The sequence below is a fragment of the Molossus molossus genome, unplaced genomic scaffold (assembly GCF_014108415.1).
Source record: "Molossus molossus isolate mMolMol1 unplaced genomic scaffold, mMolMol1.p scaffold_m16_p_20, whole genome shotgun sequence".
NCBI classification, from domain to species: Eukaryota; Metazoa; Chordata; class Mammalia; order Chiroptera; family Molossidae; genus Molossus; species Molossus molossus.
In genome coordinates, this window is record NW_023425356.1 from 9420069 (window position 1) to 9442648 (window position 22580).

A 22580-nucleotide genomic window follows, 5' to 3' on the forward strand; every position below is an offset into this window, starting at 1 on the left:
GGAGGGAGAGAGAGGAAGGGAGAGAGAGAGAGAGAAACATCGATGTGAAGGGACACATCGAGTGGCTGCCACCCGCACGACCAACCAGGGCTGGGGACAAACTGCAACCGAAGTACGTGCCCTTAGCGGGAACCGAACCCGGGTCTCTCCGGACCGCAGGCCAACGCTCCAACCGCTGAGCCAAACTGGCCAGGGCAAGACTTAAAACTTTTAAGCAGGACTTTTCAAAGAGGAAAGGGGAGAGCACTGAGTCTACTTGACTTGTCTAAGAATAAGAAAATGTTGGATGTCTTCAGCACTAAAAAAAAAAAAGTGTTTCGCCCTGGCCAGTTTGGCTCAGCAGTAGAGTGTCAGCAGAGGATCAAAGAGTCGCAGGTTCGATTCTGGTCAAGGGCACATACCTCGGTTGCAGTTCATCCCCAGCCCTGGTCAAGGTTGTGCAGGAAGCAGCCAATCAATGGACTGTCTCTCTCGCATCGATGTTTCTCTCTCTCTCTCTCTCTCTCTTATTCTCTCTCTCTCTCTCTCTCTCTCTCTCTCTCTCTCTCCCTGCCTCCCTCCCTCCCTCCCAACAGTCCCACTCTGTCTGGAGATAAATGGAAAAATATCCTCAGGTGAGGACAAAAAAAAAGAAAAGAAAGAAAAAGTGTTTCTAAGAACTGAAAGAAAACCATTGTTGTAGTAGCAAATGCGCATCCAATAAAACAAAATCCTTGCCTTGAAAAAGAGAGTCATCAAATAAATTGTATGAAATATGTATAGGGTTCAGCAAGGTCTCAAAGGCATGTGAAACCAACACTACCAGAAAGGGTGGGAAGTAAAAGGAAAGTCTTATAAGTGCTGACTCTTGAAAAATGATCAGGAGTGCCATGTAAAGGCAAGAGAAGGTGAAAGAAACAGTATTCCAAATAAATGAAGAATTACAAAAGCAAATATAGAAGGCATTCCAGCTGAGGGCACTCCCCAGTCCAGAGTGTCAGCTATAACTCAAGCAGACAGCTGCAGTTTGCCAGCTTAAGGAGTAAACAAAAAGTTTGGTATTGCCAGAGCAGCTGAAAAACAGAGGTGGAGGGAGGGAATCCAAACAAGGAGAAAGCCACAATGAGAAATACACCAAAATCTATTGTATAATATGCTCAAATCCTTGGTTGTCCCTCAAATTGCTGAAAACCAATGATAAAGAAAAAACCTTGCGACTGGTATAGTCAAGATGGAAAACAATATGGAGTTTCCTCAAAGAATTAAAAATTGATCTGCCATTTGAGCCAATGATCCCATTTCTAGGAATATACCCTAAGAAGCCTGAAAGACCAATCAGAAAGAATATATACATCCGTATGTTCATAGCAGCACTATTTATAATAGCTAAGATCTGGAAACAGCCCAAGTGTCCATCAATAGATGAGTGGATTAAAAAGCTGTGGTACATATGCACAGTGGAATACTATGCAGCTGTAAGAAAGAAGGATCTCTAATCCTTTGAGACAACATGGAGGGACCTGAAGATTATTATGCTAAGCAAAATAAGCCAATCAGAAAAAGACAAATATCACATGATCTCACTTATTTGTGGAATATAATGAACAAAATAAGCTGATGAACAAAACAGACCCAGAGAATAGTAGTAGTAGGGTAGACTGACAAACCTCAGAAGAGGGGTACTGGGCGGGGGGAGAGATAAACCAGAGAACTTACATGCATGTATGCGTAACCAATGGTCATAGACAACAATGCTGGGACTGGGGGGCGGGGGGGAGTCAATGGGGGAAAAAGGAGAAAAATCTGTAACAAAAATAAATTTTTAAAAAATTGCTAGCTTGTTAAAAAAAAAAAAAAAATCTTATGGTTGCCAAAGGCAGGTTGGATGAAATGGGTGAAGGGGGCCCAAAGGTATAAAATAAATACATCTTAAGGATGTAATGTTCAGCATGGTGACTATAGTTAATATTGTACAGCATATCTGTAAGTTGCTAAAAAAGTCCTCATCACAAGAAAAAAAATTTTGTGACTATTCATGGCAATGATGTTAATTAGACTTATTAGGGTGATTATTTTGCAAATATTGAATCATTATGTAGTACATCTGAAACTAATGTCAACTCTATCTCAGTTAAAGAAAAATCTTGAAGGCAGTCAGGAAAAATAAAAAAGGCATTACATACAAGAGAATAAAGATACAAATACAGCTGTTTGTCAGAAATAATGGAGGTCCAAGAGACAATGGAATGACATCTTTGAAATCCTACTAGCCCTGGTGGGGTGGCTCCGTTGGTTGAAGCGTCATCCTGGACGCCAAACAGTTGTGGGTTCAATTCCCGGTCAGGCCACATACCTAGGTTTCAGGTTTGATCCCCAGTTGGGGCACCTATGGGAGGCAACTGATCGATGTTTCTCTCTCCCTTCCTCTCTGTAAAATCAATAAAAACATATCCTTGGGTGAGGATTAAAAACAAATAATAAAATAAAATAAAATTCTTCATACTATTATAAAGAAACAATTGCTTTGAGATATGGCCCTTGTGACTTTCTGTTTATAGACATTGTTGATTAAACAGGTTGTATATCAGATTTTCAGCTAACAGGAGTACATGCAACTTGTCCTCTAGAGGTTCTCCAAATCAATGGGAAAACTAATGGTATTTAAAAAAATTGTTGTTTATTGCCCGGCCAGTGTGACTCAGTGGTTGAGCGTTGACCCATGCACCAAGAGGTTGCCGGTTCAATTCCCAGTCAGGGCACATGCCCAGGTTGTGGGCCAAATCCCCAGTGGGGGGCATGCAGAATGCGGCTAATCAATGTTCTCTCTCATCGCTGTTTCTATCTTCTTTCCTTCTCCCTTCCTCTCTCTCTAAAATCAATAAAGAAAAAAAATTGTTTTAATTGTTCTTTATTGTTTTCTTTTGCTAAAGGTGCTAAAAACTTCAGCCCTGGGGTTTTGATCAGTGGTTAGAGCATTGACCCTCGGACTGAAGAGTCACGGATTCAATTCTGATCAAGGGCACGTACCTGGGTTGCAGGTTTGATCCCCAGGCCCGGTCGGGGTCGTGCGGGAGGCAATCAATCAATGTGTCTCTCTCACATAGATGTTTCTCTCTCTCTCTCTTTCTCCCTCCCTGCCCCACTCTATCAGAAAAAAATCAATGAAAAATATCCTTGGGTGAAGAAAAATAAATGAATAAAAACACTAAAAACTTCAGATGAAATCTTACCTTTTTTTGTCAAATTTTTCCATACATTCTAGAGGTTGAATGAACTGAAGAACTTCATCCCATTGACCATCAAGGATTAGCTGCCTATATAAAGGAAATACCCATGTATTTATCAAATTTGGGTTACATTAATTAAAAGCAGAATAGATGACAGGATAGCATTAAAGCTTCAGTCTAACATCTGTAATGAGATTAACTTTTTACTTTGTTCATCAATCACTGTAATAAAATAATTTTTTCACAACTCATTTGTAACAACATATGCTATACAAGAAGAACTTGTGAATCTGCAACCATTCATTCTAATATATACGTGTGTTTTTTTCATATATATATATAAAAACAATGAACTAGTCTAAATATTCCTTCATCTTCCTATTTATTTTAAAGCTTTAAAGATATTCTCTGTTACTTAGGGGCTAGTGTGTGGGTATGTTCCTGTCTCAGTGGTTCTCAACTGGGGGCAGTTTGGCAATGTCTGGAGACATTAAAGGTTGTCACAAATGGGGTGCTACTGACATCTACTGGGTATAGGTCAGAGATGCTGCTAAACATCCTACAATGCACAAGATACCCTCACCCCCAAACACACACACAACAAAGAATTATCTTGCACATTAATAATGCAGAGGTTGAAAAATCCTGCTCTATATTGTGAATCCTACATCATTGAGGCATTTAGTACTAAAGTTTACACTCTGAGAATGACAACAGGAAGGTGTAAGATCAGGTTTCATCCTACTTTAGGTTCTATGGGAACTTCTAAGTTTCAAGGCATTCCTATTGCTGCTCTTGTTTTATAACAGCAATTTCCCCCTTCTTTTGGATATTTAGAACAGTAAAATTTTAAAAGAAAGATGGGCCTCAGTGGTTGAGCATCAACCCATGCACCAAGAGGTCACAAGTTTGATTCCCAGTCGGGGCATATACCCAGGTTGTGGGCCAAATCCCCAGTGGGGGACATGCAGGAGGCAGCCAATCGAAGTTCTCTCTCATTGATGTTTCTATTTCTCTCTCCCTCTCCCTTCCTCTCTCTCTAAAATCAATAAAGAAAAAAATATTTAAAAGGAAGATGGGCCCTGGCCAGTTTGGCTCAGCGGTTAGAGCATCAGCCTTCAGATAGAAGGGTCACAGGTTCGATTCACGTCAGGGCACATACCTGGGTTGCAGATTTGATCCTGGCCCCTGGTCAGGGTCATGTGGGAGTAGAGGCAACTAACCGATGTGTCTCTCGCACATTGATCTCTCTCTTGCTCTCCCCTCCCTTCCACTCTCTCTAAAATTGAATGGAAAAATATCCTCAGATGAGAATTAACAACAACAAAAATTAGTAAAAAGGAAGATGGGCAGGAGGATCTACACAACACTGCCACATTTTGATTCTGCGAAGAAGGAATATTAATAAAAAGCAATCACAACATACATAATTTTATAAAGGGTCATTTTAATATTTAAAGACATAGGAAGGAGGCAATTTCAAAGGCCAGCCCTTTAAGATGAATATATTTAGTTTCATGAAAAACTTACTAATTTATAATTCTATGTATTTCCCCTCAGACCAGCAAAACTTCTCCACAAACCAACAGGTTCCTGGAGGAGGTATTTGAGAGCTACTGCTAAACTGAAAGAAGGACCAAAAGAATACTGCCTCACACCCAGCCAGTGTGGTTCAGTGGTTGAGCATCGACCCATGCACCAAGAGGTCACTGGTTCGACTCCCGGTCAGGGCACACACCCAGGTTATGGGCCAAACCCCCAGTGGGGGCATGCAGGAAGCAGCCAATCGATGTTCTCTTTCATTGGTGTTTATCTCTCTCTCCCCCTCTCCCTTCCATTCTCTCTAAAAAGAAAGAAAGAAAAAAAAAAAAAGTCTTTAAAAAAAAAAGAATACTGGTTCCTGACCTTATGGTTGACTAAGCTCCTATCAATGAAGTTTACATAAAATACCCTGCTGTAATAAAGCTTTTTTATCCAAGTTCCTTTTTCATGAATTAGGAACACTTCATTTCTTAAGGCTTTCCAAGTCACAAAATGCCACATGTCTAAGAATCCTTATCAAGGATAGTTAGTATTTTTATCACATAAGCATAAAATACATTTCTGTCCAGAAATCTGGGTTTTTCTTTCTCTGTCTAATTCAAGTTAGGATATATTTAGCTTTCCTTTTTGGCAGATGTTAATTCCCTTTTGCTCTGCAATTCCACCTCCAAGAATCTTGTTCTAATCCAAGATAACAGAAAAAAAGATGCTCAGTAGGGCATTTATTTAAGAAAAATTAAAAACAATTTAATTGTCTAAAAATAGAGAAAGCATTAGGAAATTAGGAAAACTGAAAAATTTTAAAGTGTAAATTTGTAATCACATAGAGAATCCTTATGATGTTAATGGATAAAGCAGGATACTAAACTATAAATGCAATATAATTGCTGTTATTATTTTTTTTAATATGCACAGAAAGCCCTGGCCGGTTTGGCTCAGCGGTTAGTGTGTCGGCCTGCGGTCCGGAGAGACCCGGGTTCGGTTCCCGCTAAGGGCACGTACTTCGGTTGCAGTTCGTCCCCGGCCCTGGTTGGTTGTGCGGGTGGCAGCCACTCGATGTGTCCCTTTCGCGTCAATGTTTCTCTCTCTCTCTCTCTCTTCCTCTCTCTCCCTCCCGCTCTATCTGAACAAAAAATGGGAAAGTGTCCTCAGGTGAGGATAAAAAATAAAAAAAATAAATATGCACAGAAAATTATCAGTAGTGTGTCTGGGTGGTGGGGTGATTTTTCTTTATTTTTCTATATTTCTATAATGAATATGCTTATGTAATGAGTATGTTTTATTTCTATGACTAAAAAATGGTATTTCAGAAATATTTTATCTTTCTGGAGTCACTGCTTCCTTAATCAAATATAGCTGTAACTCTTGTGTTTTTAATGGACTTCTAGATCTTACTACTGAAAACATTCCACAGAAAACATTGTTTTGTGTATGTTCCAATATGAAGACAAATATTTTTTTAAATGATACTTATATAGCCTTTTCATGACTATAAAGATCTACCCGTATTATACATATTACCTTTCTGATATTTAACATTTCTTTAAAGGAGTTACAAACCTTACAGTACTAATGAATTCATACCTCAGGAAAAGCATATCATCTGAAAACAGGCCATTTATGACTCCACTTTCCTTCTCAAGAGCCAACATACTAATGTGAAGCTTCTTTGAGTTCAAGAAGTCTAAAATTAGCTTAATGATTTCTACCTCTTTTACATTCACTGTTTCTTCAGCCGTCATGTTGATAGCCTAAATATTAAACAGAACAAAACAAAAATTAGTCCTATTGTTTTATTTATGTGTTATTGTCTGGAAACTATACATAACAGGTTTCTTAGAAATATTTAGTACAGATATTTTGAAGTGTAATTTTAATACTTATCAAAACTAAGTCATTCTTTAAAGTGTAATAAAAGTATGACCATGATTTATTTAAGTCCTTGTGTTTGAGAGATACACACTGGAATAATTACAGATTAACTGATATAAAGTCTGTGATTTGCTTCAAAATAATACAAGAAGAGGAGAGTGGAAGAAGATAAAAATAAAACAACAATATTTATGACTACTGAAGCAGGGTAACGGGCAATGGAAGTTCATCTGCTACGGTCTGAATGTTTGTGTCTCCCTAAATTCATATGTTGAAATCCTAACCCCCAAAGTGATGGTTTTAGGAGGTGGGGCCTATGGGACATAATAAGGTAATGAGGGCAAGGATCTCATGACTGGGACTAGTGTCCTTATAAAAGGGACTCCAGAAAGCTAGCTCAACCATTCCACTTTATGAGGATACAATGAGAAGGCAGCAGTCAACAGTCAGCAACCAGGAAGAGGACCTTCATTAGAACCGTACCATTCTAGCTAGCACCCTGATCTTGGACTTCTAGCCTCCAAAACTGTGAACAATACATTTCTGCTATTTATAAGCTACTAGTCTATGGCATTCTATTATAGCAGTTCAAATGGACTAGAACAGCAGTTCTCAACCTGTGGGTCGCGACCCCTTTGGGGGTCGAACGACCTTTAACAGTGGTCACCTAAGACCATTGGAAAACACATATTTCCGATGGTCTTAGGAACCGAGATACCACTCCTCTATCCATTTCCAGGTGGGTCCACCCACATGCAGATACGCCCACATACAAGTACCCAGCATGATGACATCACTGCGCCAACCCCATCGCATACACCCCATACAAATACAGGTATATGTGACAGGGCTGGCACCATAATGTACTTATGCGAACCAGTCACACATGTGTAGACAGCAGCTATGGTGTAGAAAGCAGATACTCTGTTAAAAGCTGTGTTGAAAGCAGCAGTATTGGAGGTAAAATGACACTTCATGAATTATAATTACTGGGTAAATGTAAAATCATGTACTGTAAAACCATCAACTACTGCAAAAAAAAATATCTGTACCATGAGAACTTAATCTGGATGCTGATCAATCATTTTATATTCAGCTGTGGTTGATGTGAATACTGCCCCCTTGTGATAGTAACAGGTATGTAAAAAACAACAACACAGAATGGTAAATCATAGGAAACTTTAATGAACTGAATTGACTAAACTATGCCATGCATCATCTTTTGTATTATTAAAGCTATTGTTATATATTATTTTAATTAGCAAACTATCCCTTGAAAATGGATCATGTAGAGAAAATGTTAAGAAAAGAAAATACAGTGAGGGTTTTTTACAGCATGGTTTTACCTCAATAATTACAGCTGGAATTGAGAAACCGAAATGTGTTATTTGTTGTGAAGTTCTATCAGCTGAATCTATGAAGCCAAACAAACTAACATGCCATTTTGATAGCAAGCATCCAAGCTTTGCCGGCAAGGATACCAACTATTTTTAGAAGCAAAGCTCATGGACTCAAGAAAGCCAGACTTGACACAGGTGGCAAGTACCACAAACAAAACAGCAGCCATTGAAGCTTCATATTTGGTGGCACTCAGAATTGCCAGAGCTATGAAATCTCACACCATTGCTAAGGATTTACTGTTGCCAGCGGCCAAAAGACATTGTTCAAGTTATGATTGAAGACGAATTTGTTACGAAATTGAGTGCAATTTCCTTATCTAACGACACTGTCCGCAAAAGAATAGATGACATGTCTGCTGATATTCTTGATCAGGCAATCCATGAAATTAAATCTGCTCCACTTCCAATATTTAGCATCCAGCTTGATGAATCTACAGATGTTGCAAACTGTTCACAGTTACTGGTTTATGTGAGGTATATTAATGATGGCGACTTTAAAGATGAGTTTCCTTTTTGCAAACCTCTTGAAACAACAACTACTGCACATGATGTATTTGACACAGTTGGTTCACTTCTGAAAGAGCATAAGATCTCTTGGGGAAAGGGTTGTGGTGTTTTCACAGATGGTGATCCAGCTATGCTAGGATGTCGATGTGGATTTCAACATTTAGTACTGAATGAGTCACCAAAAGTCGTTGGAACTCACCGTATGATTCATCAGCAAATATTAGCAACAAAGATGCTGCCACAAGAGTTATAAGAAGTAACGAAAAGTGTCATAAGTTCTGTAAATTTTGTAAAGGCGAGCACTTTAAACAGTTGACTGTTTTTGCAACTGTGCAACAAGTTGGATATGCCAAACAATGCTCTGCTATTTCACACTGAAGTGAGATGGTTGTCGACAGGAAAAGTTTTAAAACATGTTTTTGAGCTTCATGATGAACTCAAAATGTTTTTTAATCAGAAAGCAAGACCAGAGATTTCAAAGCACTTTTCAGCGATAAAAGTGAACTGCAGAAAATAGCTTACTTGGTTGACATCTTTGCCATCTTGAATGAGTTAAATTTATCACTGCAAGGACCAAATGCAACATGCCTTGATTTGTCTGAAAAGATCCCATCATTCCAAATGAAACTTCAGCTTTGGCAAAAAAAAAAGAGGATGAAAATAAAATTTACATGTTGCCTATCTTATCTGCTTTGAGGAACATGACATTGAACCAGACAAAAGGATTACAATGATCACTTCTGTGAAAGAACACTTGCACATGCTTGCACACAAAATTTCATCGTACTTTCCAAATCTACCTGACACCCCATTTGCACTTGCCAGAAGCCCATTCATAGTCAAAGTTGAAGATGTTCCTGAGACAGCACAAGAGAAGTTCATTGAACTTATTAACAGCAATGCAGCGAGAACTGACTTCTCTACAATGCCAGTTACAAAATTCTGGATCAAGTGTTTGCAGTCATATCCTGTTCTGTGTTTTCTTCTCTCATGTCCAACAACAAATCTTTGTGAAACAGGGTTTTCCAGCTTGTTGGTTATCAAGTCTAAATACAGAAGTAGACTTGTCGTGGAAGATGATCTTCGTTGTGCTCTCGCAAAGACTGCCCTGAGAATTTCTGATCTGGTGATCAGAACCTTCACACTGACATTGGCTGTTTACGCATACTGTCGCAAAATGTAGTTTACTGTTGTTATATTAAGACTGTTACCCATGCTACACCATGCTTCAAGACAAAATTTCATTTATTTGTAATTAGAAATAAATATTTCACAATATATAATTACATATTGTTTTTGTGATTAATCACTATACTTTAATTTTGTTCAATTTGTAAAAATGAAAATACATCCTGCATATCAGATATTTACATTATGACTCATAACAGTAGCAAAATTACAGTTATGAAGTAGCAACAAAAATAATTTTATGGTTGGGGGTCACCACAACATGAGAAACTGTATTAAAGGGTCGCAGCATTAGGAAGGTTGAGAACCACTGGACTAGAACAATGTTACTTCTTTCTACTCTTACATGTTTAAAATTTGCCATAATAAAGAATACTTTAAAAAGTTACTAATAAACAAACCATGTTTAGCTATGTCACAAATACCTTGCCCTAGGTATTCACACTCATTCCATAAGCACTTACTGTCTTTCCTTTGTGACAGGTACTCAGGAGACACTGACCCTGTCCTTAAGAGCTTATATGTCTAGCAGCAACATGTAAAATGCTGCACCCTATATTTTGGAGCCAAAAAAAACAAGGCTGGTTCAAATGTACAACTTTAAGTCATATTGGTACTATCAATCTAAACATCAATGATATTTCAACTCTCTAAAATCCCTTAAGCAGTGATACAACTGAGCACATTGGTCATGAATTCGTAAAGATTTAGAACTAGAAAGACTTATGAAAATCACAAGGACAACATTCTCATTTTACAGATGAGGTCACACAAGTTAAATGGTCAAAGTTGTTGCAGTTTTCAAATGTTAAGGCTCAGAGCAATACAAACTACCACGCTAAGGGAACTAGCTGCAAAGAAACATCAGATGAAACAGACTGTAAGCATATCTTTCTCACAGGATCAGCTAATTTTAACCAAGCTCACAGAAACATAAACACATACATATATGCACAAGGTTAATTTTTTTTCTAATTTGTTTACTATTTTGTCAATTTATTTCTTCATAATGAGAAGTACAAATGTCTAGCAAACTAAAATACTGACATCAAATTACATTTTCTCTCCTATATAGAGAAGATGGTAGGGTCAACAAGGGACAGTGCACAGGAAGATAATTATATGAGTCAAACATTTAGTGAACAGAAAAATCCCAAGTCTCTCTCCCAACAAGGCTGCCTCCCAATTCCTAATGCTTTGGGTTTCCCTTTTCTGTCTTCTGAGCTTAACCATCCTCCTGATTCATAGACTTTATCCAAAAGACAGTACAATTAATGATATTTCCACTCACTAAATTCTAATCACATTTCAAAACTGTCTCCCTGAAATTACTCCTAGATCAATGATTAGCAATTTTAGTATTCCCAAAATCTTCAGATAATTCTTCCTAGCAAAGAAATGGTTTTTACTGCCCTGGCTAGTTTGGCTCAGCAGTTGGAGCGTCGGCCTGTGGTCCAGATAGACCCTGGTTCGGTTCCCGTTAAGGGCACATACCTTGGTTGCAGTTTGTCCCGGCCCCAGTTGGAGTTGTGTGGGTGGCAGCCAGTCGATGTCTCTCTCTCACATCGATGTTTCTCTCTCTCTCCTACCTCTCTCCCTCTTGCTCTATCTGAAGATGAATGCAAAAATGTCCTTGAGTAAGGGTAAAAAAAAAAAAAAAGAAAAGAAATGGCTTTTACTAATTAAACTCTCAGAAAAAAATCATATTTCCCCACTCCATCTCTGAGTTCTTCATTTACATCACTATGTATCAACCATAAAACTTAGTGCAGAACTGAGACTACAACTTTCTGTTGTTCAATACACACAATGATATTTAACATTTTATAGGCTTCATATTATTCAACATTCAGTCTTCATATTATTCAACATTCACTCTGGAATTACTATAAATTTATAGCAATAGTCAAATTCTAAATCATAACTACAAGTTTATTTTTTATTTATTTTGTATTTATTTATTCATTTATTTTTATTTATTTTTTATCCTCACCCAAGAGAGACACATCGACTGGTTGCCACCCACACGACCTCAACCAGGGCTGGGGACAAACTGCAACTGAGGTACATGCCCTTAGCGGGAACTGAACCCGGGACTCTCTGGTCCGGGGGCCGACACTCTAACCACTGAGACAAACCAGCCAGGGCCTATTTTTTTTTTTTTTTATTCATTTATTATTGACATTATTACAGATGTCCCCCTTTTATCCCCATTGATCACCTCCTTCCTACTCTCACCCCCTCCTGCCTTCCCCAGCCTGGTGTCCCTGTCGATTGGTTATGCATATGTGCATGTAACATAACTACAAGTTTAATGCTGCCATCATTTCTAGTCAATAAAACCAAAGAGAAGAAATACTTTCTTACAAATACATATTTTACATTGAGTTTACACATAAATTTTGAATACGTTGATACAGAAAACGTAACCTAGTTAACCTAGAATTAGTCAAATTAAAAAAAGAAAAAATATATATATATGATTTTTAGAGAGAGAGAGAAACATCAATCGACTGCCTCCTGCACACCCTGTACCAGGGATCAAGCCCGCAACCCAGGCATGTGCCTTGACTGGGAATTGAACCGAGATCTCTCAGTTCATGGTACAATGCTCAATTGCTCAATCCACTGAGTCAAACTAGCAGAGTAGAGATTTTTTAAATTAATTTTACAAGACAAGTTTTAATTCTATACTGTGCTTTTTTCTTTTTTTTTTTTTTTTGCATTTATCTTCAGATAGAGCGGGAGGGAGAGGAGGAACAGAGAGAGAAACATCGATGTGAGAGAGACACATCGACTGGCTGCCACCCACATGACCCCAACCGAGGCGGGGACAAACTACAACTGAGGTAGGTACCCTTAGTGGGAACACCGAACCTGGGACTCTTTGGTCTGCAGGCCGACGCTCTAACCACGGAGCCAAACCGGCCAGGGCTATACTGTGAAATTTGCAATGAAAATGTGTGGTATATTAATCACCCAACACAGAATTTTGTGTGTGTGTATGTGTATGAAATATTTGGATTTAACAGGAAATGATTGTTCACTAAGGGGTTAGATACAGAGCTCTAAATTACATAACTGCATTAGGTTTAGCTCATAAAAACAGAAAAGAATGAAATAAAAGGTTTGGTACATGTTCAGCATTTTCGTGAAGCATAAAGTTATTTCTACAGTTAGTTTTGAAAAAATACCTACTATTATGAAGACAGTTCCATTAATTAATGTTCTTCTTTAGGCGTAAGTGAGATTCTTTAAGAACTGAGTTAAGCCCTGGCCAGTTTGGCTCAGCAGTTGGAGCGTCAGCCTGGGGACCAGAAAGTCCCGGGTTCGGTTTCCACTAGGCCCTAGGCTAGGGGTACATACCAAAAAAAAAAAAAAAAGAACTGAGTTAACTTTTTATTTCTATTTATTTTTTATCTTTATTGTTGAAAATATTACAGATGTACCCCCTTTCTTCCTCATTGACCCACTCCTTCCTGCTCCCACCCCTCTCCTGCTTTCCCCAACCAACCCAGAATTTTAATTCGTATAAGCTTCACTGTTGCTGTATACAATATAAAATATAGGCATAAGCCTGATGACTATATCCCAAAATTATTCTTTTCTAACCACTCTTGTGTCACTGAAATATTTTTAGATGCTCCAAAAGCCTAGCTATATAATTTAGAAATTATACTATATACTATATACAGTAGTCCCCCTTTATCTGTGGAGAATACTATTCCAAGACCCCTAGGAGATGCCTGAAACCATGGATAGTACTGAACCCTATATATACTGTGTTTTTTTCTATACATACATCCCTTTTCACTTAAAGGAAGCATGTTGTGGCTTCTCTTTGATATATCCAAATTGCCAGCTTCACCACTCTTGTGCTCTGGAGCCATTACTATGCAAAATAAGGGTTGCCTGAACACTGCAATACGTACTGCAACAGTCAATCTGGTAACTAACACAGCTATTAAGTGACCAGCAGACAAGTAGCACATAGAGTGTGGATACACTGGAAAAAGGATGACTCATGTCTGGGCAGGATGCAGCGGGACTGTGCAAGATTTCATTATGCTACTCAGAATAGTGCACAATTTAACACTTATGAATGATTTATTTTAAAAATTTCCATGTAATATTTTCAGACTGTGGTTGACTACTGGTAACTGAAACTGTGGATAAGGGGGATTACTACATATATATTTAAAATGACATTTAATTCATAAACATTTTTTATCTCTATTAATGATTATAAAGCTAGAATTTTTCTCTAATTCAGAGAATTCAATAATAAATCCTTCTTCCTCAGGAAGGCTATAAATCAGTAATTGTTAACTTGCATAGGAACAACTAAAATTATCTTTTAAAATGAGATGTATAGTACAAAATGTTACTTAAAATATAAAAATCAGCCCTGGCCAGTTTGCTCCGTGGTTAGAGCGTCGGCCCACAGACCAGAGAGTCCCACGTTCGGTTCCCACTAGGGGCAAGTACCTCGGTTGCGGTTTGTCCCCAGCCCCGGTTGGGGTCATGTGGGTGGCAGCCACTTGATGTGTCTCTCTCACATCAATGTTTCTCTCTCTTTCTCTTCCTCCCTCTCTCCCTCCTGCTCTATCTGAAGATAAATGTTAGAATGTCCTCGGGTGAGGATTAAAAAAAAAAAAAAGTACATATATACATATATATCTATATATGTATACCTATATATATATAAATAAATCAATAAAGAAATGTCTCTAAAAAAAAAATACAGAGTACTTTTTGGTGTGGCTCAGTGGTTGAGCGTCAACCCATGTACCAAGAGGTCACCGGTTCCATTCCTGGTCAGGGCACATGCCAAGGTTGTTGGCCAAATCCCCAGTGGGGGACATGATGGAGGCAACCAGTCAACGTTCTCTCTCATCGATGTTTCTGTCTCTCTCTCCTTCTCCCTTCCTCTCTCTTTAAAACTCAATAAAGAAAAAAAAATTAAAAAACAAAAATACAGAGTAGATTTTATTTCCAACTGTTCTAAAAGCCATTTAAAAAAAATAGAGCTCTGGCCCTTCAATCTGACTAGTATTTAGCCAAAAACAGTTCTGACAGCATCTTAGGTAGACCTGCCAGCCCATGGTACACATGATTACTCACCATTCAGAATTTATGTAGGGCCAAAAATACAGTGTAGCCCAGCCGGAGTAGCTCAGCGGTTGAGCACTGACCCATGTATCAAGAGGTCGTTGGTTCAATTTCTGGTCAGGGCACATTGCCTGAGTTGCAGGCTCAATCCCCAGTGTGAGGCATGCAGGAGACAGCCAATCGCTGTTTCTCTCTCGCATCTATGTTTCGGTCTCTTTCTTCCTTACTCTCTCTAAAAAATTCAGTAAAAACATATTTAAAAATTTTTTTAAATTTAAAAAATACAGTGTATTCCACTGAAAATAGAAAACAACATGGAAAAAAATCAGAATGTTTAATTTCCATATTAAATGACAGATTTGTCTGTTAAAAAAAAAATCACAAAAACACTTTCCTTTAGGAAATACATTTTTACTTATATCCAATACTTGGACTAGGGAAGGTAAGGAAACAAGGGTTTTATTTAATAATAAGCACATCTGGAAACCAGCTAGAAAGTAGTTAGTATTTTAGTACTTAGATGACAATATCCACAGACACTAAATTTCAGATGGAGTCTCTATGTTGACTCATATTGATCCTTATCTTAGTGAAACAAGATTAGAAGAATGTATTAAGGGGCCAGAAATAAAATTACTTTTAGAAATCTAAGATTAAAGATAAAATGTTAACAATAAGAAAAAAAGAAATAATGGTAAGAGAACTATACCAACTTCTATATACATTTCCATACATAGATATGGAAAAAGTTTCATGAAAAAAATATCAGTGGTAGCTTTCTAACCAAATATAAATAGATATTATTTAAATGTTCCTTTGTAATGAGATTACTTTACTTACTTTAATATACATTAGGAAGGAAGAAAAACACACAAAGCTAAGAATCATTAAGAAGTATAAGGTTAAGCCCTGGCCGGTTTGGCTCAGCGGTTGGAGCGTCCACCTGCGGTTCGGAGAGGCCCGGGTTCGGTTCCCGCTAAGGGCATGTACCTTGGTTGCAGTTTGTCCCCGGCCCTGGTTGGTCGTGCGGGTGGCAGCCACTCGATGTGTCCCTTTCACATCGATGTTTCCTTCTCTCTCTCTTCCTTTCTCTCCCTCCCACTCTATCTGTACAAAAAATGGAAAAATGTCCTCGGATGAGGATTAAAAAAAAAAAAGTATAAGGTTAAGGAAATTGGGGTATAGCCACTATAAATTTTATAGTCACAAAAAAATACTTAAGAAAGGCTCCATTAATCCCCAACTCCATCCCACACAATAAAAACCACTCTCTTTAATTTTCCAACTATTACAGAATGCCTAATACTACGGTATGGTGGTTTACAATTCCAGTTTGTAGGCAAAAATGCAGACAAAGAAATGAAGTACTGTGAAGCTATTGAAAAAAATATCAAACTACAATATAGGACTACTGTACTTTTTCTTTAAAAAAAAGAAAAAGAAGGAAGTCTGCTAGTTATCCTTTTAACGAAATAGTACTCTGAAAACTTGCTGCCAGGTCATTTAATTGTAAATGGCTGGTCCTTCAGGAATTATAAATGTGATTTTTAGAGAGATAGAGGAAGGGAGAAAGAGAGAAGAGAGAGAAACACCAATTTGTTGTTCCACTTATTTATGTATTCATTAGCTGATTCTTGTATGTGCCCTGAACTGGGATGTAACTTGAAATCTTGGCATATGGGACGATGCTCTAACCAACTGAGCTATCCAGCCAGGGCCCCCACCACCCTGTATTTTAAAAAGGATGGGCAGGAGAGATACGTATCAAACTCTTCAGTGATGACCTCTTTAGAAAGGATTATGATTCAATGGAGGATAGGGAACAAGAAAGGAAAGGGGTTAAAGGGAGACTTTTAAGGGAGACTTTTTTACTCTTACCATCTGTAATATGTAAACGGTTTACAACCAATATATATCCATGCACTACTTGTATATTTGTACATACATTTCTTGTATGAATACAGTTTTTAATTTCAAAGTTAAAAATTACAGGATTAGATCTCAAAGGTTCTCTTCTCTATCAAGGTACCAACTAGCGTAGAATCCCAAAAAACAGGATTAACTGCTACGTTTACAATGCAGAAACTACTAGGTACTATTCTACAATCTTTACTTATATTATTTAATTGATCCTTATACCAATCCTATGAGATAGGAAATTTCATCCCAGTTTACAGATGAAGACACTCAGCTTTATAAGGTTAAGAAATTAGCCCAGCATTTACATTAAGGCTAAACATGTATCTCACTAGCAGCTGAACACTTCTTTCAGAAGTGTGTCAGGCCCTGGCCTGTTTGGCTCAGCGGTTAGAGCGTCGGCCTGCGGTCCGGAGAGACCCGGGTTCGGTTCCCGCTAAGGGCACGTACTTCGGTTGCAGTTTGTCCCCGGCCTTGGTTGGTCGTGCGGGTGGCAGCCACTCGATGTGTCCCTTCACATTGATGTTTCTCTCTCTCTCCCTCCCACTCTATCTGTACAAAAAAATGGAAAAAATATCCTCGGGTGAGGATTAGAAGTGTGTCAGGACATAAATCCTACTATCAGCATTCATGTCAACGTCAATAAGGAAATCTTTTACAAGTACCAGAGGGAATCCATTTAAGAGAGTAGCAAAACAAAGGGCAAATATATGTATATGTATATATTTAGATTGATTTTTAGCTCAATTTCTCATTAGTTCCTTAAACATCTGAGCAAGTAGAACTCTTCAACTCTTCATTAGTTCCTTAAACAGCTGGGCTGCCTTTATCTTGGGAACCTGTCTGCTCCCCAATTCCTATCTTAAGCTTTGTAGCAACAAAAATTAGAATTTCTGCCCTGCCGGTGTGGCTCAGTACACCAGGAAGGAGGTCCCTAGTTAGATTCTGGATCAGGGCACATGCCCTGGTTGTAGGCTCCATCCCAGTAGGGGGCATGCAGGAGGCAGCCAATCAGTGTATCCCTCATCATCCCTGTTTCTCTCTCTCTCTCCCTCTCCCTTCCTGTTTCTGAAATCAATAAAAAATATATTTTTTTAATTAGAATTTCTGATTGTGAAAAAGAGACAGAGGACAGGCAAAGAGAGAGACACACAGACAGAGAGATAGAAAGAGAAAGAAAAGGAAGAAGAGAGAGAAGAAAGGAAGGCAATAACAGTAACTGAAGGTTATAACCCTAGGGTAAGATTGGAACCTAAAGTCTGCCAGATTCTAAAGCTCTTTCTATACTACACCACACTGATTCCTAAGAAAGGGAAGGGCAAAGATACCTTGCGAAAACAAGAAAAAAACATAAAATGGTGACAGATCACCTAAATATGCCAAAAAGAAAAGGCTTCATAGTACTGAAGTAATTTTGTAACAGCAGTCCATGTTTCTACGATCTTCTATATATTATTCTTCTATTAAACAATGTTAACAAGGTAGGTAAATAATATAGATGTTTGCATTAATAACAATCTAACCAGAATTTTTTTTAAGTATTTTTTCTTCATTGATTTTAGAGAGAGAGGAAGGGAGAGGGAGAGATAGAAACATTGATGAGAGAAACCATCAACTGGCCGCCTCCTACAAGCCCCCCACTGGGGATCCAGCCCATAACCTGGGCATGTGACCTGACCAGCAATCAAACTGGAGACCTCTTGGTGCATGGGTCGACATTCAACAACTGAGCCACACCAGCCAGGCTAACCAGACTTTTAAACATGTGCTTTCAGCTAAAGAGACAAAAAGTATTAGCTCAACTGTATTAGAAACTAAAATAAATTAAAGATTACTTTTTATTGTAAAATATCTATCCCCTGCCTAGCCGGTGTGGCTCAGTGGATTTAGCATCGTCCCATGGACTGAGAGGCCCCGGTTCATCAATTCCCAGTCAGGGCATGTGCCGGGGTCATGGGCCTGATCCCCAGTGTGTGTGGGGGGGGGAGGGGGGCAGCATGCAGAAGCCAGCCAATCGATGTTTCTATCTCTCTCTCCCTTCCTCTCTAAAACATCAATAAAAACATATTAAAAAATAAAAATAAAATATCTCTCACCCTGGTCGGTTTGGCTCAGCGGTTAGAGCGTCAGCCTGCGGTCCTGAGAGACCTGGGTTCGGTTCCCGCTAAGGGCGCGTACCTCGGTTGCAGTTTGTCCCCGGCCCTGGTCGGCTATGCGGGTGGCAGCCACTCGATGTGTTCCTTTCACATCGATGTTTCTCTCTCTCTCTCTGTTCCTCTCTCTCCCTCCCACTCTACCTGAACAAAAAATGGAAAAATGTCCTTGGGTGAGGATAAAAAAAAAAACACCTCTCCAGGTCTAATAAAATATATTTCCTAACCCCTACTGAATAAACCTCATGTAATTTTTAAATTGTTATCTAAATGAATTCTGCCATCAAAACATCAAAAAAATAAGCAGTATTGAAACTGGCAGGAGGGAAGGGAGCCTCAAAAAAAAAATTCAGATGTAAGAACTCTAGAGTATACTTTCAAGTTTAAAATAAACATCAGTTTTGTTAATTTATTTTTATTGTTGAGAATATTACAAATGTCCCCTATCCCCCCCCCACCCCCCTTTGCCTCTCTTCACCGGGCCGAAATTCAGTTTTTAAAGTATTTATCAAAAACCACACCAAATATGGAGAAATCTAGATAAATTTTAACTTGTTGCTACAGTGTTTTACTATTAAATATAATTTAGGTCTTGGAGCACAACTAAAAGCAAAACTGGGGTGTTGTCCTAGCAAGTTTTCTCAGTGGTTAGAGCAATGGCCCACACGGACCAGAGTTTTGGGTTTCATTCCAGTCAAGGGCACATTGCCTTGGTTGTGGTTCAATTCCCAGCCCTGGTTGGGATTGTGGAGTGGGCAACCAACCGATGTGTCTCTCTCACTTCAATATTTAGCTCTCTCTCTCTCTTTCCCTCCCTCCCACTCTGTCTGAAAATCAATGGAAAAATATCCTCGGGTGAGAATTAAAAAAACGAACAAAATTAGGGTGTTAATTTAAGACATAAGAATTTTAATTCTAAAAACAACATGTGTAGATAATTTTATTTTTAAATAATATACTCTCTTAGCTCGCTTGCTTAGAACATGGTTCAGTAGATCTGTTTAAAACCTATCAGGCCCTGGCCGGTTTGGCTCAGCGGTTAGAGCGTCAGCCTGCGGTCCTGAGAGACCCGGGTTCGGTTCCCGCTAGGGGCACGTACCTCGGTTGCAGTTTGTCCCTGGCCCTGGTAGGTTGTGCAGGTGGCAGCCACTCGGTATGTTCCTTTCACATCGATGTTTCTCTCTCTCTCTCTCTCTCTCTCTGTTCCTCTCTCTCCCTCCCACTCTACCTGAACAAAAAATGGAAAAATGTCCTCGGGTGAGGATAAAAAAATAAAATAAAATAAAATAAAAATAAAACCTATCAGGCCTCGCCCTGGGCTCAGCGTTAGAGCATCAGCCCATGGACAGGAGAGTCCGGGATTCAGTTCCCACTAAGGGCACATACTTTGGTTGCAGTTTGTCCCTGGCCCTGGTTGGGGAGTCATGTGGGTGCCAACCACTCGATGTGTCTCTCTCATGTCAATGTTTCTCTCTCTCTCTCTTCCTTACTTTCTCCCTCCTGCTCTATCTGAAGATAAATGCAAAAAAACAAAAAAACAAACGTCTTGGATGAGGATTAAAAAAAACCTATCAGGCCTCTGCTGTGTTCTCTGGTCTCAGATTGAACATTTTCCAGTCAGAAAACTCACAAATTGTGTCACTGTTCTCATGAGAACCCTGGTGGGTAAGTATGGACAGATTAAAGCAGTCCATTATTTAAAACAATTCAAAGTGTGAATCCTACTTACCAGTCAGTAATAGTGCCACCACTTAATTATACAATTATTAGACATTAGGCAGAGCTAAGAACTCATGGTCTCCTGACACTTAGCCAAAAGCTTTAGGTATTTATTAATCATGGAAAAAATTAAAGGAGTTTAAAATTTTTTTCTTTATTGATTTGAGAGAGAGAGAAAGAGAGGAAAGAGAGAGAGAAACATCGATGAGAGAGAACGTTGATTAGCTGCTTCCTGCATGCCCCACACTGGAGATCGGGCCCACAATCTGGGCACATGCCCTGACCCTGAATCGAACTGGTGACTTTCTGGTGCATGGGTTGATGCTCAACCACTGAGACACATAGGCCAGGCAAAATGAAAGTTTTAAAGAGTATTCCTTAAGCATCATAGCAGCAAAAGGGTGAATGGGATTAAGATGTACAAATTGCCAGTTACAAAAACAGTCATAGGGATATAAAATCAGCATAGGGAATATAGTCAATAATATTGCAACAATCATGTACACTATCAGGTGGGTACTAGACTTATTATTGGGGTGATACTTCAGAAGTTATATAAATGTCTAATCACTGTGTTGTATACCTGAAACTGTCAACTGTAACTAAATACATTTTTTTTAAATCATCACAGTAGCAAATGGTGAAAATTCAAATGTTTATTAAACAGAATCAATCTATAAATACATGTAAATAAGAAATGTAGAAAGTTTTTAATCTTAATATTTGTAATAAAAATTTTACACTCTAATCATAAATTAATGCTATATTAACTAAGGTCAAAGTAAAAATATTCACATAAATTAATATAGTCTTCCTTATTTGTTTGTGTGTTTTTACTTTATTTATTTCTGGTAAAAAAGATGCTTTATCAGAGAACATGGTTTCACCTTTTATTGTATGAAAAGACCTCCAGTATAGTTTCTGTCACATCTAAAGCCAAGGTACCAAAAGTATGCTTTGTAAAGGAGATTAAAATTGTCCTTCATGTACTTGTTTTTACTTCCACACATTTCTCTATTGTTTTCAAAGAGAAAAGCTAAACTTAAGGTGTCTGTATATGACTCAAAAACTGAACTACATAAAATACTGATTTTTGAAGTCAGTAGGTCAACATTTGGAAACATAAGAAAATATAATCAACAGTCACAAAAACTTGAAAATATATTAAAAAGTCAAAATTATATAAGCATTAACTAATGAAAGAAGTATAATCGAGTATATACTATATAATTACCTGCTAAAGTTTTCCATCCTTAGTTTTTCTACTTCCTTAGCATTTGTGTATTTATCACAGAATTGAGTTGGAAGGTACCTCAGCCCACTCTCTTATTTAGTACAGAATATCCAAATAGTTATCTCTGACAAATGGTCTGCCAACCTCTACATAAATGCCCCAAATGCACCTGTGAAAGGCAGCCTCTAACGTGGTCGGTCATCAATGAACCTACTGGTGTTTACACCCTTTTGTAGTCGCCAGCCCTTGAGTGTGGGCTGGACTTAGTGACTCACTTCTACTCAAGAGTACAGAAATGTTGAGATTTATAGAGACTGCAGTATCCTTCTTGAGTGCAGGCACGTGCCCTCTCTCAGAATGCTCACTCTGGAAGAAGCCAACTGCCATGTCACGAGGCAACCTTGTGGAAAGATCCACATGACAAAACTAAGGGAAGTCTCCAGGCAACAGCCAGCGAAGAAAGGAAGCCCTCACTCAGTCCAACAACCTGAAAGGAACAGGCCCACATCAGCTGGGAAGGAGACCATCCCAAGTTAAGTCTTCAGGTGAGACCACAGTCCCTGTGGAAGCTTGACTAGGATCCCAAGAAACCTTAAATCAGAGGCACCTAGCAGGTCTGTGCCCAGATTCCTGACCCTCAAAAACAGTGAGATTTCTTGTTTTAAGCCACTAATTTTGGGGGCAATTTGTTACACAAAAATAGATAATACAGAACTTTTTCTTCACAAGT

The 22580-nt window shown here is 38.6% G+C and overlaps 1 protein-coding gene across 5 annotated transcripts in view; it reads right to left on the minus strand.

Annotated features, from left to right (window-relative positions):
- Positions 1-22580, minus strand: part of WDR47 (WD repeat domain 47) — an 85053-nt gene that overhangs the window by 57625 nt on the left and 4848 nt on the right. For 4 of the 5 annotated variants that reach the window (XM_036272147.1, XM_036272146.1, XM_036272145.1 and 1 more), the window contains exons 2-3: positions 6333-6499; positions 3210-3293 (exon numbers count right to left, since the gene is read on the minus strand). In XM_036272147.1, coding sequence (XP_036128040.1) covers positions 3210-3293; positions 6333-6490 — 242 coding nt within the window. In that variant the 5' untranslated portion in view covers positions 6491-6499. Of the gene's footprint in view, positions 1-3209; positions 3294-6332; positions 6500-9049; positions 9069-22580 lie in introns of those variants that run through there. The other variant, XM_036272144.1, reaches the window with a different exon arrangement.